This window comes from Capra hircus, chromosome 2 (genome assembly GCF_001704415.2).
Source record: "Capra hircus breed San Clemente chromosome 2, ASM170441v1, whole genome shotgun sequence".
Classification (NCBI taxonomy): domain Eukaryota; kingdom Metazoa; phylum Chordata; class Mammalia; order Artiodactyla; family Bovidae; genus Capra; species Capra hircus.
In genome coordinates, this window is record NC_030809.1 from 105316410 (window position 1) to 105331540 (window position 15131).

Here is a 15131-nt window from a genome sequence, read left to right on the forward strand (position 1 = left end):
TAGTAAATTACATGGCTTTGATTTCAATTAGTGTATAAAGCAATAAAATGTTTCCCGAGTAATAGAGATTATGATCAACAACAATGCCATTTTCCTCTTAATTGGAAAATATGATGGCAACACTCATTGAAGTTGAAAAGGTCTTGTTGAAAGACCAACTTAGATTTCCCTAAATTCTGAATAACTCTGATTTAATTCTACAGGTATGTAACAGAATTTGTAAACCTAGGCAATGTTTCAGCTCTTCGAACTTTCAGAGTCTTGAGAGCTTTGAAAACTATTTCTGTAATTCCAGGTAAGAAGAAACTGGTATAAGGTGGTAGGCCCCTTATATCTCCAACTGTTTCTTGTGTTCTGTTATTGTGTTTGTGTGTGAACTCCCTATTACAGATATGTGACAGAGTTTGTGGACCTGGGCAATGTCTCAGCGTTGAGAACCTTCAGAGTTCTCCGAGCTTTGAAAACAATTTCAGTCATTCCAGGTGAGAGCTAGGTTAAACACCGAGGCTGACTTCAGCAGCATTAGTGGTACAATCACAGCTTTTGTGCGTAAGCCTTGCTGCTTTTCACTTATTGCAAATGTTTGTAAAAAAGCAAGAATCGATACATCCGGTTTTGGATGGATTTGATTCTTTGCTTTTACTAGTTGTTTTCTTTAAAATGATCAGTTCTAAATCAGCCTTTGAGTTTAACAAGTTTTTGCATGAGGCATTTGCAGTGACAGGCTACATGGTTTGCGTCCTGTAACATCAAGCTTTCCGCATAGAAGCTAAACTATGAGGCATTTGAACTGATGCAAATTTGACCAGTTAGGTCTAAAATTGGTAATTATGTTAACTTCAAATAAATAAAAGAGCGAGAGATAGCATGAGTGCTGCATGGGACTCAGTTTTCAGATGTCTTCCTTTTTTAACCCATTCTCAAGCTGATAGAATTCACCAATATATAACCTCATAATTCAGTGACTTCAAGATTTCTTACAATATTATTCATACAGATTTTCTAAAACCAGTGAGCGGTTAGGGAGTAAGACATCTGCAAATAAAAGCAAAGTCTTTATCCAAGGTTGATGTTTAAGCATGAATATCAAAACCATTTCTTTTGCTCTGAGGAGTATTTGGAAATATACTTTTGGTTTGTTTCCATTCACAGTTTTCTAATGAAAATACAAATTCTGCTTTCATTCATTTTCACCAGCTGGCGGGCTTTTCATGAAAGTGTTATTCAGTCACGAACATTAAACTAATATTATTGGCATTCTGCATGACATCTTTATTTTCCAGGACATGCTCCTGATGTTTTTCTCTATAACATAGCTGTTGAATAGTATACTTAAATTCCTCCCTTTGATTTTATTTGTAGGCCTGAAGACCATCGTGGGGGCCCTAATCCAGTCGGTGAAGAAGCTCTCAGATGTAATGATCCTGACTGTGTTCTGCCTAAGCGTGTTTGCACTAATAGGATTACAGCTGTTTATGGGCAACCTGCGAAACAAATGTTTGCAATGGCCCCCAGATAATTCTTCCTTTGAACTAAACATCACTTCCTTCTTTAATAACTCATTGGATGGGAACGGTACCACTTTCAATAGGACAGTGAGCATGTTTAATTGGGATGAATATATTGAAGATAAAAGTAAGATATACTCTTTTAACCATTAAGCTATTTAGTCCTTTAAATATTAAAAAAAAAAGTATATATAGTGAAAATTGTCTCAATTTTGATGTGAACCAAATTAGTTAGACCAGTTTAAAATAACTTAATATGTGTGATGGGAAGTCCCCTGGTGGCTCAGTGGTGGAGGATCCGCCTGTAATGCAGGAGACACCAGTTTGATCCCTGGGTTGGGAAGATCCCCTGGAGGAGAGCATGGCAACCCACTCCAGTACTCTTGCCTGGAGAACCCCATGGACAGAGGAGCCTGGTGGGCTACAGTCCACGGGGTTGCAAAGAGTCAGACAGGACTGAGGCGACTGAGGTCACATGCACGCATATATATGATATAGAAATCAAATGAGACCTTACTCCTTTTTCCTTAACTTTTGATCAACATAATAAAAGCTACCATGTGAAGACATATTCTTTTCCCCAATGAGTCTTGAGAGCAATACAATATAATGCTGTATAAACAAAAATATTTATTTGAAAGACATTGATCAAGAGTTTTCAGTCATCTTAATAAATAAATCAGTAATTTTAAGTATTCAGTGTATTTTACTGAAATGGATTGCTAAGAAGACTGAGGGATTTGACTCAATATATATACTGAGCACTTATGATGTATCTGGGAGTAGAAAAATCAAGATAAAATCTGAATTTGTGTACTCATCAGAAAATTAAGTTAAGCAGCCTTAGTCCAGCATCACTTATTAATGAGAAAGTATAAACTCAAAACCTACCTTTATAATATTTTTATTCCAGCTTATCTCTTTGGTATCAATCATTGTATTAGAATTGTTTAATTTTATTTTAGAGATGGACTTAAAAACATAGTAATGATATACTTCAGTATAGGGCTTCAGTAGTTTAGTGGTAAATAATCTGCCTTCCAATGAAGGAGATGTGGGTTTGATCCCTGGGTTGGGAAGATCCTCTGGAGAAGAAGATGGCAACCACTCCAGTATTCTTGCCTGGGAAATCCCATGGACAGAGGAGCCTGGCAGGCTACAGTCCCTGGAGTCTAGAGCCAGACATGACTTAGCAATTAAACACACACACATACTTCAGTATACTTTCTTACTGAAGGCATTGAATTTGTCATTGTAATGTCCACATTCCTCATTCTCTGTGTACAATTAACTGGCCAACTTCAATTGGTCTCTTGATTATCAGTATTCTACAGGGATGCTTAGTCTGAGGTATCTTTCATGACTTTTAGAACTATATGAAAATTTATCATTTCCCACATTATATTAATGTTTTAAAAGTTAGTATTGGTATGAAGATTTATACTGGAGGGATTAAGGTTCACTGGCTAAGTGAATAAATAAAACAAATAATTTCATTATTTATGGGCTTTCCTATTTATTAATATTATAATAGCAGCATAGTGACAATCTTTGCACATAAATTTTTCATGTATTTCTGACTGTTTCTTTCAAATAGATTTATACTAACAGAATTTTGGAATGCTAAAGAGTTTGACCATATTGAAGCTTAGTTCAGTTCAGTTCAGTCACTCAGTGGTGGTCCAACACATTGCGACCACATGGACTGCAGCATGCCAGGCTTCCCTGTTCATCACCAGCTCCTGCAGCTTGCTCAAACTCATGTCCATCAAGTAGGTGATGCCATCCAACCATCTCATCCTCTGTCGTCCCCTTCTCCTCATGCCATCAATCTTTCCCAGCATCAGGATCTTTTCCAGTGAGTCAGTTCTTCACATCAGGTGGCCAAAGTATTGGAGTTTCAGCTTCAGCATCAGTCCTTCCAAGGAATATTTGGGACTGATTTTCTTTAGGATGGACTCATTGGATCTCCTTATAGTCCAAAGGACTCTCAAGAGTCTTCAACACCACACTTAAAAAGCATCAATTCTTTGGTGCTCAGCTTTCTTCACAGTCCAACTCTCACATCCATACATGACTACTGGAAAACACATAAGTTTGACCAGATGGACCTTTGCTGGCAAAGTAATATCTCTGTTTTTTAATATGCTGTCTAGTTTGGTCATAACTTTTCTTCCAAGAAGCAAGGGTCTTTTAATTTCATGGCTGCAGTCACCATCTACAGTGATTCTGGAGCCCCCCAAAATAAAATCTGTCACTGTTTCCATTGTTTTCCCATCTACTGCCATGAAGTGATGGGACCGGATGCCATGATCTTAGTTTTCTGAATCTTAAATTTTAAAGCCAACTTTTTCACTTTTCTCTTTCCCTTTCACCAAGAGGATCTTTAGTTCTTCTCTTTCTGCCATAAGGGTGGTGTCATCTGCATATCTGAGGTTACTGATATTTCTCCTGGCAGTCTTGATTCCAGGCTGTGCTTCATCTAGCCTGGCATTTTGCATGATGTACTGTGCATTAAGTTAAATAAGCAGGGTGACAATATGCCATGTTGACATACTCCTTTCCCAGCAACAACCAGTCTGTAGTTCCATGTTCAGTTCTAACTCTTGCTTCCTGACCTGCATACAGATTTCTCAGGAGGCAGGTCAGGTGGTCTGGTATTCCCATCTCTTTAAAAATTTTCCAGTTTGTTGTGATCCACACAGTCAAAGGCTTTGGCATAGTCAATAAAGCAGAAGTAAATGTTTTTCCAGTATTCTCTTGATTTTTCAGTGATCCAATGGATGTTGGCAATTTGATCTCTGGTTCCTCTGCCTTTTCTAAAACCAGCTTGAAAATCTGGAAGTTCACAATTCATGTACTGTTAAAGCCTGGCTTAGAGAATTTTGAGCATTACATTGTTAGCGTGTATGAGTGCAATTGTGTGGTAGTTTGAACATTCTTTGGCATTGCCTTTCTTTGGGATTGGAATGAAAACTGACCACTTCCAGTCCTGTGGCCACTGCTAAGTTTTCCAAATTTGCTGGCATATTGAGTGCAGCACTTTAATAGCATCATCTTTTAGGATTTGAAATAGTTCACCACTAGCTTTGTTTGTAGTGATGCTTCCTAAGGCCCACTTGACTTCACATTCCAGGATGTCTGGTTCTAGATGAGTGATCACACCATCATGCTTATCTGGCCATGATGATCTTTTTTTTTGTATAGTTCTTCTGTGTATTGTTGCCACCTCTTCCTAATATCTTCTGCTTCTGTTAGGTCCATACGATTTCTGTGTTTTATGTGCCCATCTTTGCATGAAAGATGGCTAGAGAGGCATAGTCTCAAATTCCGCTCTAGAGAGATCAAACTATATAACTCCTATAGCAGTGTCTATCTTACTGAATTCCCTTAATATTAACTGTTACTGTATGGCAGAGAGAAAAGTATATCCTCTTTTTAATTATTAATGTGGTAGAATTTATAATATGTTTATCAGTAGCATTAGCATTTAATATTTTTATATAATGTGAATTATCTGTTGGTATTTTTGCTCATTATTCTGTAAAAGTATAGTATATTTTGGGAAATTCATAAGAATTCGATAATTTATCAAGTATGTTAACCTTTTGCTTTTTTTTTTTTTTTTTTGCAAATGTATTCTCTAGCTTGTTTTTCTTCTCATTGTTTTGATGCCTAAATGACTTTGATTTTTAGGCAATCAAGTCATCAAATTTTGAGTTTTTTTTCCCCCCATATTTAAGTTTATAAATGCCTCTGGATTCAGAGATAATACAAATTTTCACCTAGATATTCTACATATAAAACAGCCTCATATATTCTACATTATAGAAAGTCTTCATATTTTTATATTAATGGACTTATTTCTAAATCTTTATAATTATTTTTTGATATGTTATGAGGTAATGATCTAATTTTTTTCATAAAACTATGACTCAGATTGACCTATATAATCAATTAAGATATTCTTTGAATATAGACTTTAAGTATTTCTGAAAACTAAAAAATAAATTTGTGAGGGATATGTGTGTGTGTTTAAATGTGTTTATGTCTGTGTGTTTTTGTATGTGAATATGTAAATATGTATGTTTATGCATTTGTCTGTTTCCTGAGATATTCTCTGCAACTTATTAGCGTCATGTATAAGGTATTCCTTAAGAATAAAAACCAGGTATACTTAGAAAATCTTTATCTCCAAAGGGACAAGTTTATCTTGAAAGACAATAATCAAGCCAAAACTCAAAACAAAGAACTTATTTATAGCATCATGGAAAGGGCAAACAACTAAGCCCACTTTTCACAAGAACCTAAGTTAAAAGTGGCGGGAAAAACATGTCTGAATCCATTTTGACAACATGTAGACTAAAATGTTATTTCATGGCAGCATTTAGAAGCAGCAAGGCTTTTCTTTCTCTCACTTTTTGTGCCAAGTAAAAAATATCAGTTTGACAACTATTTTTTAATTATCTCGCCTGGGTTCGATCACTGGGTTAGAAAGATCCGCTGGAGAAAGGAATAACACTCCAGTATTCTTGCCTGGAAAATTCCATGAATGGGGAGCCTGGCGGGCCATAGTCCATGGAGTTGCAAAGAGCTGGACATGACTGAGACTAACACTTACTTAAATGATTTGAGTTATATTTGCCAAAAATACTGATAAGGAATGCTATAATAGTTACATCTTAAAAAATTTCTTTTTAAACAGATTTTCTAAACATTTGTTTAATCAAAAATGTTTGTGATATTTGTATAGTATTAGTTATTATTTTCATTTAGCCATACACATATTTGGGCTTCCCTGCAATGCGGGAGACCTGGGTTAGATTCCGGGGTTGGGAAGATCCCCTGGAAAAGGGAAAGGCTACCCACTCCAGTATTCTGACCTGGAGGATTCCATGGACTGTATAGTCCATAGGGTCACAAAGAGTCAGACACGAGTGACTTTCACTTCATTTCACTTCATACACATATTTATTATTTTATCAATTTTATTATACTTTAAAAAAATGTAAGCTTTATTACCCAGACACAGTGGCTGAAGCGTTTTGAAGGTTCTTCAAAATAACTCTTTCTATTCTTTGCTCTTTTAAATAGGTCACTTTTATTTTTTGGAAGGGCAAAATGATGCTCTGCTTTGTGGCAACAGCTCTGATGCAGGGTAAGTGCTGTTTTGTGTCGAGCCTCAGTCCACACTGCTCCCTAGGCCTTAACCTGCCACTTCCTGCCCACCCTGCCCCGACTTGCTCCTCATTCAAAGCCCTCCATAAATTCCACTTCACGCTGACTCAAAATAGCTGGGATAAGTGTGGATTCTCACCTCCTTCACACACTCATGCAGCAATTATTTTTCCATACTGGGTCACAGCTAATCTTCCAAATTAGTTCAATGGAAAATAGAAAGAAAAACAATACATATACATAAAAAGCTCAAGTTAATAGAATTCATAACCATGTTCTTTTGTAAGTGTGATATTCTATATATACTAATGTGGTCTCCATGGCATAAAATATATCTGAAGATACTATCAGTATCTGATCTGTGGTGAGTCCACATTTAGCATATTTTAGCAAAGTGGTTAAGAGCATAGACCGGAGAGTTTACACAAATTCAAACCCGAACCTCACCATATAATGTCACCTCTCCTTGGCCCTGATTTCCCCATGGGATAAGTGGAAATAAATTATAAGGTAGCTGTGAGAATTAAATGGATTAATGAATGTATAGCTATTACAGCATTCAATAAGTACTTTTAATTATCGTAACTGGCATTATGTGAATGCTTGTTTTTAAGAAGCATTTTCCCTGGAGTTAAAGCTAAGAGGAAAATTCAGAGAAATAGTTCTTTCTGTATTTACGAGATTTTAGAATCACAAATGGAAGTCTGATGTTCTTTCTGAGGGAGGTGCTATTGTGGACATTAGTAACTAGTACCTGTAGTAGAACCCCAATGGGAACAAGCTTTGCATTTAGCTCATATGATATTGTGCTGCGTTTATTTCCAGATCTTAATGATAACTAAAACAGATTGATTTTAACTCTTCTCTGTACTGTACTAAGTGTTTTACATATGATGCCTTATTCAGTGATTGTAAGTTTGGAGGCAGGTTCTGTTATTAGCCTGTTCTTACATGCAAGGTGTTCCAAACCAGCAACTTGCGCAAGATCACACAGCCCAGAGTGTCAAGCACAATGTTGAGTCCAGGTCAGCTTAATCATTAAGGTCATACTGTGAAATGTTCACTCTGCAGACTCATTCACTCCTCTTGGTATGCACCCCCCCCAATCTTTTTCTTACCCCTCTTTCCTGTCTCCACATTCAACACACTTCTGCCTCTAGATATCTTCAGTGAAAATCAAATTTTTCCCCTGCAGACTTATTTTTCTGTTCATCTTCACAAATCTCGGAAGATAGTAATCATAATATGATTGCTCTTATAGGGAGGCATGATAAATATAATAATGGCAATCATGAATCACAGAGAAATCCACAAATAGACTTAGCAGATCCTGTTGTTATGTAAATCAGTCCCCTTAGTCCTGGACTCAGCACTGAGTGAAGTGAGAACAATCTGCTTTTTCTTGTGTTGCATAAAATAGACATCAGGGTCCACAAAAACAGGAAAACCAGCCATCCAACTTTCAGTGACTGATGTCCCCTCTTTCTTTTCACCTAATCACAGCCAGTGTCCAGAAGGATACATCTGTGTGAAGGCTGGTCGAAACCCCAACTATGGCTACACAAGCTTCGACACCTTTAGCTGGGCTTTCCTGTCCTTATTTCGTCTCATGACTCAAGACTTCTGGGAAAACCTTTATCAACTGGTAAGAACAGATGAAATGATTCTTCTGGGAAGCATGAACTCCTGAGATCAAGAGAACTGCTGTAAAATGCTTTATTACTGAGAGTGCATGCTTGTAACATTCTGTATAAAATTTAATAAAATATCTCTTCCATTTTTACAGACACTACGTGCTGCTGGGAAAACATACATGATATTTTTTGTGCTGGTCATTTTCTTGGGCTCCTTCTATCTAATAAATTTGATCCTGGCTGTGGTGGCCATGGCTTATGAAGAACAGAATCAGGCAACGCTAGAAGAGGCAGAGCAGAAAGAGGCTGAATTTCAGCAGATGCTCGAACAGCTTAAAAAGCAACAAGAAGAAGCTCAGGTATAGTAGCAAACATAGAGCCCCTTTGTGTTTATCTCCATCCTCTGACCATACTGTCAAGATCACAGATATTTAAACACACAAAATCAGCAGTGATAACTGACATTAGAAACATGCTATATGTGTTTAATAAGCGTTAGGAGCCTATTTGGTAATTAGAGACTTATTCTTTTATTTTGATGATTACTTGGGCTTCCCTGGTGGCTCAGACTGTATAGAATCCACCTGCAATGCCAGAGACATGGATTTGATCCCTGAGTTGGGAAGATAATGCTGGAGAAGGGAATGGCTACCCACTCCTGTCTTCTTGCCTGGAGAATCCCGTGGATGGAGGAGCCAGGCAGCCTACAATGCATGGAGTTGCAAAGAGTCAGACATGACTGAGCCGCTAACATCACCTAACTATAGTAATAGCATATGAACATGGCAAATTATAATGAGATTATTGGCAGTTTTTTTTCTCCCTTGTGACCCTTCATTAACTCAAGCTCACAAAGTAGTTATACCTACATGCCTTCAAATGAACTATTTTCTTAATCTTCTGAAGAAGCAGAATTAAGTTCTGGTTGCTTCTTCGTTAGAGTCACTAGAGGTGGGAAAGTTCAGAAAACCGAGGTCAAACTGAGAAGATGATTTTATAGAGTCTGGAAAAAAAGACAAAGACCTATTTAATATTTATTTTCTATTTGAAGAATTCAAATGTAAGTTTGTGGACTGCGTAAAGGGAACACTGGTACATAAACATGCTAAGTCATTACGTTCTGTGCCCACTACCCTGTAAATCTTATAATTCGGACTTAATGAAGTTTCCAAATAATTTCTCTAGCTATATGTGCTTGACTTAATGTTGTTAATCCAATCGCCTATATTCATTTTTATTGAATGTAGAGTACAATTCCCTTTTAACACTGAGTATCCTAATATGTAATAAAGATCAGATAAATAAAATTATACTGGAATAGCAGCAACAATATTAAGCACTTTATCTTTCCAATAATTGTACTGTTGTAATTCATAAATTCACTCAAGATGCCATGATTGAGGGTTTTCTTATATACAGTCTCTAACTTGTTTTCATTGTGCATTTCTTAGTGAAATAATCATTTTAAGTCAAAAAGAAAAAAAGGTTTATTAAAACAAAATACTTGACTGAATTAAATTTAAATATTTATACTGGCACTAAAAGTCATTGTCAAGTGGAAGTGTGCTAGATCAGGTTAAAATAGGAAACCTTTAGTTCTTAAATTATTTGCTTCTTATGACATTGTTTAAATAATAGAAAAAATCTTTATGATATTTGTGTGTCTTATGCATTTTATTAGATAATTAGAATGTGTAGTGTGAAGACACAGCTTGAAGATCTTTTTTGAAGTCACATGTGTCATCTTTCACTTTTCTCTTAATTTTAATTCTTTCTTGGCTTAATGATAATGTGTGTGTGTGCTAAGTTGCTTCAGTCATGTCTGTCTCTTTGCAACTCTATGGACTGTAGCCTGCCAGGCTCCTCTGTCCATAGGATTCTCCAGGCAAAAATACTGAAGGGGGTTGCCATGCCCTCCTCCAGGGGATCTTCCCAACCCAAGGATTGAACCTGTGTGTCTCTTACATTGGTAGGTGGGACTTTTACGACTAGCACTACCTGGGAAGCCCGACAATGACAATATATGAGCTGTTTTCCAAAATACATACTAGAATGGAGAATCATTTTTTAAAATCACATATTCATGATACCAAAGATAAGTGAAGCAGTGACATGGATAGAGGTTTTCAAAGTTTATGCGCAACTGCCATTTCCCTTGGACCCTTCTAGGCAGCAGCTGCAGCAGCTTCAGCTGAATCAAGAGACTTCAGCGGTGCTGGTGGGATTGGGGTTTTCTCAGAGAGTTCTTCAGTAGCATCAAAGTTGAGCTCCAAGAGTGAAAAAGAGCTGAAAAACAGAAGGAAGAAGAAGAAACAGAAAGAACAGTCTGGAGAAGAAGAAAAGGAAGATGGGGTCCACAAATCTGAATCTGAAGACAGCATAAGAAGAAAAGGTTTCCGGTTTTCCTTAGAAGGAAGCAGGCTGACATATGAAAAGAGGTTTTCCTCTCCACATCAGGTAAACATATTATATTATATAAATTGCATTTGTTATAGCAAACACATGTATTTAAAATATGCCAGAATTTGGTTAGAGATAAAACTGCCTTCCTCCTTGATGACACGATACTTTCAGAATGGTAATGATTGATGAATAAGTTTTGGTTATGATCTCAAGGAATTTGTGAGTTTTACAACTTTTTGGAATTCCAGGAAAGCATTTTTAGAGCATAGATCCCACTGCACTTGGGAAGACTTGTGATTTTGAGATTTCCCTAAAGACTGGTAAGCATCTCAGGGCAATTTTCCACCTGAGGAATAATCAGCAGATGGTTCCCGTCCCTTCTTAGCTGTGGTGCCTGGACCCAGTAACTGTCAGTTTTCTGAGTGGCAGCTTCCTAGAACTGAAGAGTGGATTCTCTCAGACCATCTGTGCGGTTGTTCCCATCCACCTGCCAACTTCATATGAGGAATGTATTCTTTGTGTTCTTATTTCAAGGGAAACCAGAGCAACATCTTTTCTAAAAGTGTCATCAAAAATTTTAGGTAGATGCACACTGAGGAAGATCTATGATGCTAAATAAACAATTGTGGTTAATTGCACTTGATTACCTGTGTCTCATGTTTAAGGAGACTTGAATGAAAATAATATGTTGACTTATATAGTACAGAAAATGTTATCTAGATGCTTCTGGCTTATCTACCAACACCAGCTGCTGTAACTTTGAAATTTAGGATCATTAATTGTTTTTAAAATTATCAAAAGATTTACAGGTTTTTGGTACTGAAAAACTTCATGTCCATACAATTAACAGTAACAATTTGAACACTGACAGCATTGATAATGGCTAACACTTACATGGTGCATTGCTTCTTATAGTATAAACTTATTGAGGCCACTCACTGCAGCCCTAGGGGGTACTGTCATCCTCATCCCCAATCTGCAAATGTGAAGACAAGGGGAGGGGTGGTATTCTTTGCTGAGTGCCTGTTTTGTGTTTGGCATTCTTCTTCTTCTACCGTAATTAATGTTAACAACTCTGAATATGACTGTTTTCACCTCTTTTTAAGCTCAGTGAAGTTAAATAATTGCCCAATGTCATATAGTTATTAAAGGTTGAAGTGGCATTCACAGTTGGCCTGACACTGAAACCCTTGAACTTTCTGCTGTATTAGGCTGACTAGAAAGAATATTTTTTAAAAAGTCTTAAGAAACTGATGAGAAAACTTACAATTTGATTTCATTTAAAAGATATGTATATTTAGGGTTATATATGTTCTTTGTATCCACAGTCTCACATAACATTATGTTTAATATGTATATAATTTTTATAGGTCAGCCTCATTCACTGTAAGTCTAGGTAACATTATGAGATATGCTAAATGAAAGGATTAGTGCAGTTGAATTCAAATTTGAAATAGAACCTGTTTTAAAATAAGTACCAGCATTTACTCACCCTTGTTCATGTTGTTGTCATAATAATTGATTCCGTTAGTAGAGACATGAATCTCAATAAATGTGAATGTAAAGAAAATCAAATCTCCCTTTTAGAGTATTGTTTGTTTTGAAGGAAGGGAAGAGGGAAAAGAGAGAGGGAGAAAAGAAGGGAAATCGTTAGCTGGGGAAAAACTACCAAAATTTGAAACTGAAAACCAGATACCAGATGCCACAGAGAGTCACCCCAGTGTGCTTTATTTTGAGGCCAATAGAACTAATTCTAGGCGGAATAGTAAAGTCTGAAAATGTTAGGTTCTAGCTCACCTTTTTCTGTAGATGTTATCCAAAGATGTAACATTTTCCCCATACTGTCTTCTTAAAACTTCTGCTTCCTAACTAGCTGGGTATCATAGGTGATGACTGACTTATACAACATGTAATATCTGGCTTAAATGGATATCTGTTTCTGAAGTGGTATTTGTATAAAAATAGAACTGAAGATTTTTATCTGATAAATAAGTAATCAAGCAACTAATTAAGAAGATGGAGAGGGCAATGATGATACAAAGAGAGAGAGAGAGAAAAGGAGGGGGAAAAAGGGAGGGATGCTGAAGTCATACTAATTTCACTTTGCAAGACCCTGTAAGTAATACTGAAAATAGTGAGCCTGGGTACAGTGTTGAAGAGTCCATAGCTTTTGCTAAGTTTTGCAAGGGCACAAGGCCCAAATGTATTAAAAAAACTATTGCTTTATAGGGACATGATGGGCAATTGTATTGGTAACCATTGATATTTTCATATGAAAAAAATATAATATATACTTTTACCACTGGATTATAATTTCCTCAGAGTAGGTTGATTGTATGAAATACTTTTTAGACTTCTTAAGACTTCTTATTGTGGGATAGGGGAAAGAAGGAATTCAAGAGTGCAGTTTCTAACCACGGCTCAAGATAATCTGGATATTTTATTTTTAAAGCCTTTATAAGATACTGTTGGCCTTCTGAAGTTATTATTTCCCTCTGTATTTGTGATAAACCAAAGATCCACTTATTATGGCAGATTGTTTTCTTACTGTCCATCCATCCTCTGTTTGAAACAGGACATTTGATTGCTATCAGTTCAGTTCAGTTCAGTTTAGTCGCTCAGTCGTGTCCAACTCTTTGTGACCCCATGAATCACAGCACACTGGGCCTCCTTGTCCATCACCAACTCCCGGAGTTCAGCCAAACTCATGTCCATCGAGTCAGTGATGCCATCCAGCCATCTCATTCTCTGTTGTCCCCTTTTCCTCCTGCCTCCAATCCCTCCCAGCATCAGGGTCATTTCCAATGAGTCAACTCTTTGCATAAGGTGGCCAAAGTATTGGAATTTCAGCTTCAGCATCAGTCCTTCCAATGAACACCCAGGACTGATCTCCTTTAGAATGGACTGGTTGGATCTCCTTGCAGTCCAAAGAACTCTCAAGAGTCTTCTCCAAAAACCACAGTTCAAAAGCATCAATTCTTCAGTGCTCAGCCTTCTTCACAGTCCAACTCTCACATCTGTACATGACCACTGGAAAAACCATAGCCTTGACTAGACAGACCTTTGTTGGCAAAGTAATGTCTCTGCTTATGAATATGCTATCTAGGTTGGTCATAACTGTCCTTCCAAGGAGTAAGCGTCTTTTAATTTCATGGCTGCAATCACCATCTGCAGTGATTTGGGGGCCCAGAAAAATAAAGTCTGCCATCTTTTCCACTGTTTCCCCATCTATTTGTCATGAAGTGATGGGACCAGATGCCATGATCTTAGTTTTCTGAATGTTGAGCTTTAAGCCAACTTTTTCACTCTCCTCTCTCCCTTTCATCAAGAGGCTTTTTAGTTTCTCTTCACTTTCTCCCATTAGGGTGGTGTCATCTGCATATCTGAGGTTATTGATATTTCTCCTGGCAATCTTGATTCCAGCTTGTGCTTCTTCCAGTCAGGTGTTTCTCATGATGTACTCTGTATATAAGTTAAATAAGCAGGGTGACAATATACAGCCTTGACGTACTCCTTTTCCTATTTGAAACCAGTCTGTTGTTCCATGCCCAGTTCTAACTGTTGCTTCCTGACCTGCATATTGATTGCTATAGATTTATGTAATTAATGTAAGCAGTGGAAGTTGAGGCTAACACATGGAAAACAATCATTTTTCATATAGCTGCCACATACACCTTTGAACTTTGAGAAACATTGTATCTAATTGTATAACTTAAACTTATTTCTCTCAAAATCATCTACTGGCACTAATTGAGGGCAGTACTTGTACTATAAAAATATAAACTAAGAGTGGTACATATATGTAATTTCTACTTTATTTCCTATTGTCAAGCATTTATTTTCTGGCTTTCTTTCTGAGGTAATGCTAACCAGTAGGTCATAAGTTCTGTAGATATTATGTCCTTATATCTAATTCAAAGTCCCTTGTAAATAGAGAAAGGAAACATGAAAGAAACTGGATAGTGTAGGAGAGATTTTAAAAATATTCATATGGAAATAATAAAGGAAATGAATTATTTTACTAATGAAGTTGATAATAGGATGAAAAAGCATGAGTGTAGGAAAAGAAGAAATAAGTTCTTCTGGGAGAGTAGATCAGTATTCTTAGATGTGATTCTTTCTGTAAATAATGACTAAGATCATATAATATAAGATAATATTTAAAGATTACAGACATTTTATAGATGTTCATAGGTGTCACTGAGAAAATCATTCTTTAGCTGAAAATAAAATTAAATGAATACTTATTAGTCAGGTAATGTAAAATATATATAGGTACAAAATAATAATTTTAGTTAGCTTTAAATCTTTTGGAGATAAAAAGATGAAACTAGTAATGCTTAAATGATGGGTTGGTGTTCTATCAATAATCATAGAAATCCAACTTAAGCCAGCTTAAGCAAAAAAA

At 36.6% G+C, this 15131-nt stretch overlaps 1 protein-coding gene across 4 annotated transcripts in view; it reads left to right on the forward strand.

Moving 5' to 3' along the window:
* The window catches only part of SCN2A (sodium voltage-gated channel alpha subunit 2), a 145985-nt gene that overhangs the window by 69400 nt on the left and 61454 nt on the right, over positions 1-15131 (forward strand). For 3 of the 4 annotated variants that reach the window (XM_018063994.1, XM_018064002.1, XM_018063997.1), the window contains exons 6-11: positions 391-482; positions 1363-1635; positions 6603-6666; positions 8190-8331; positions 8473-8679; positions 10490-10777. In XM_018063994.1, the coding sequence (XP_017919483.1) occupies positions 391-482; positions 1363-1635; positions 6603-6666; positions 8190-8331; positions 8473-8679; positions 10490-10777 (1066 nt within the window). Of the gene's footprint in view, positions 1-203; positions 296-390; positions 483-1362; positions 1636-6602; positions 6667-8189; positions 8332-8472; positions 8680-10489; positions 10778-15131 lie in introns of all 4 variants that reach the window. The other variant, XM_018064007.1, reaches the window with a different exon arrangement.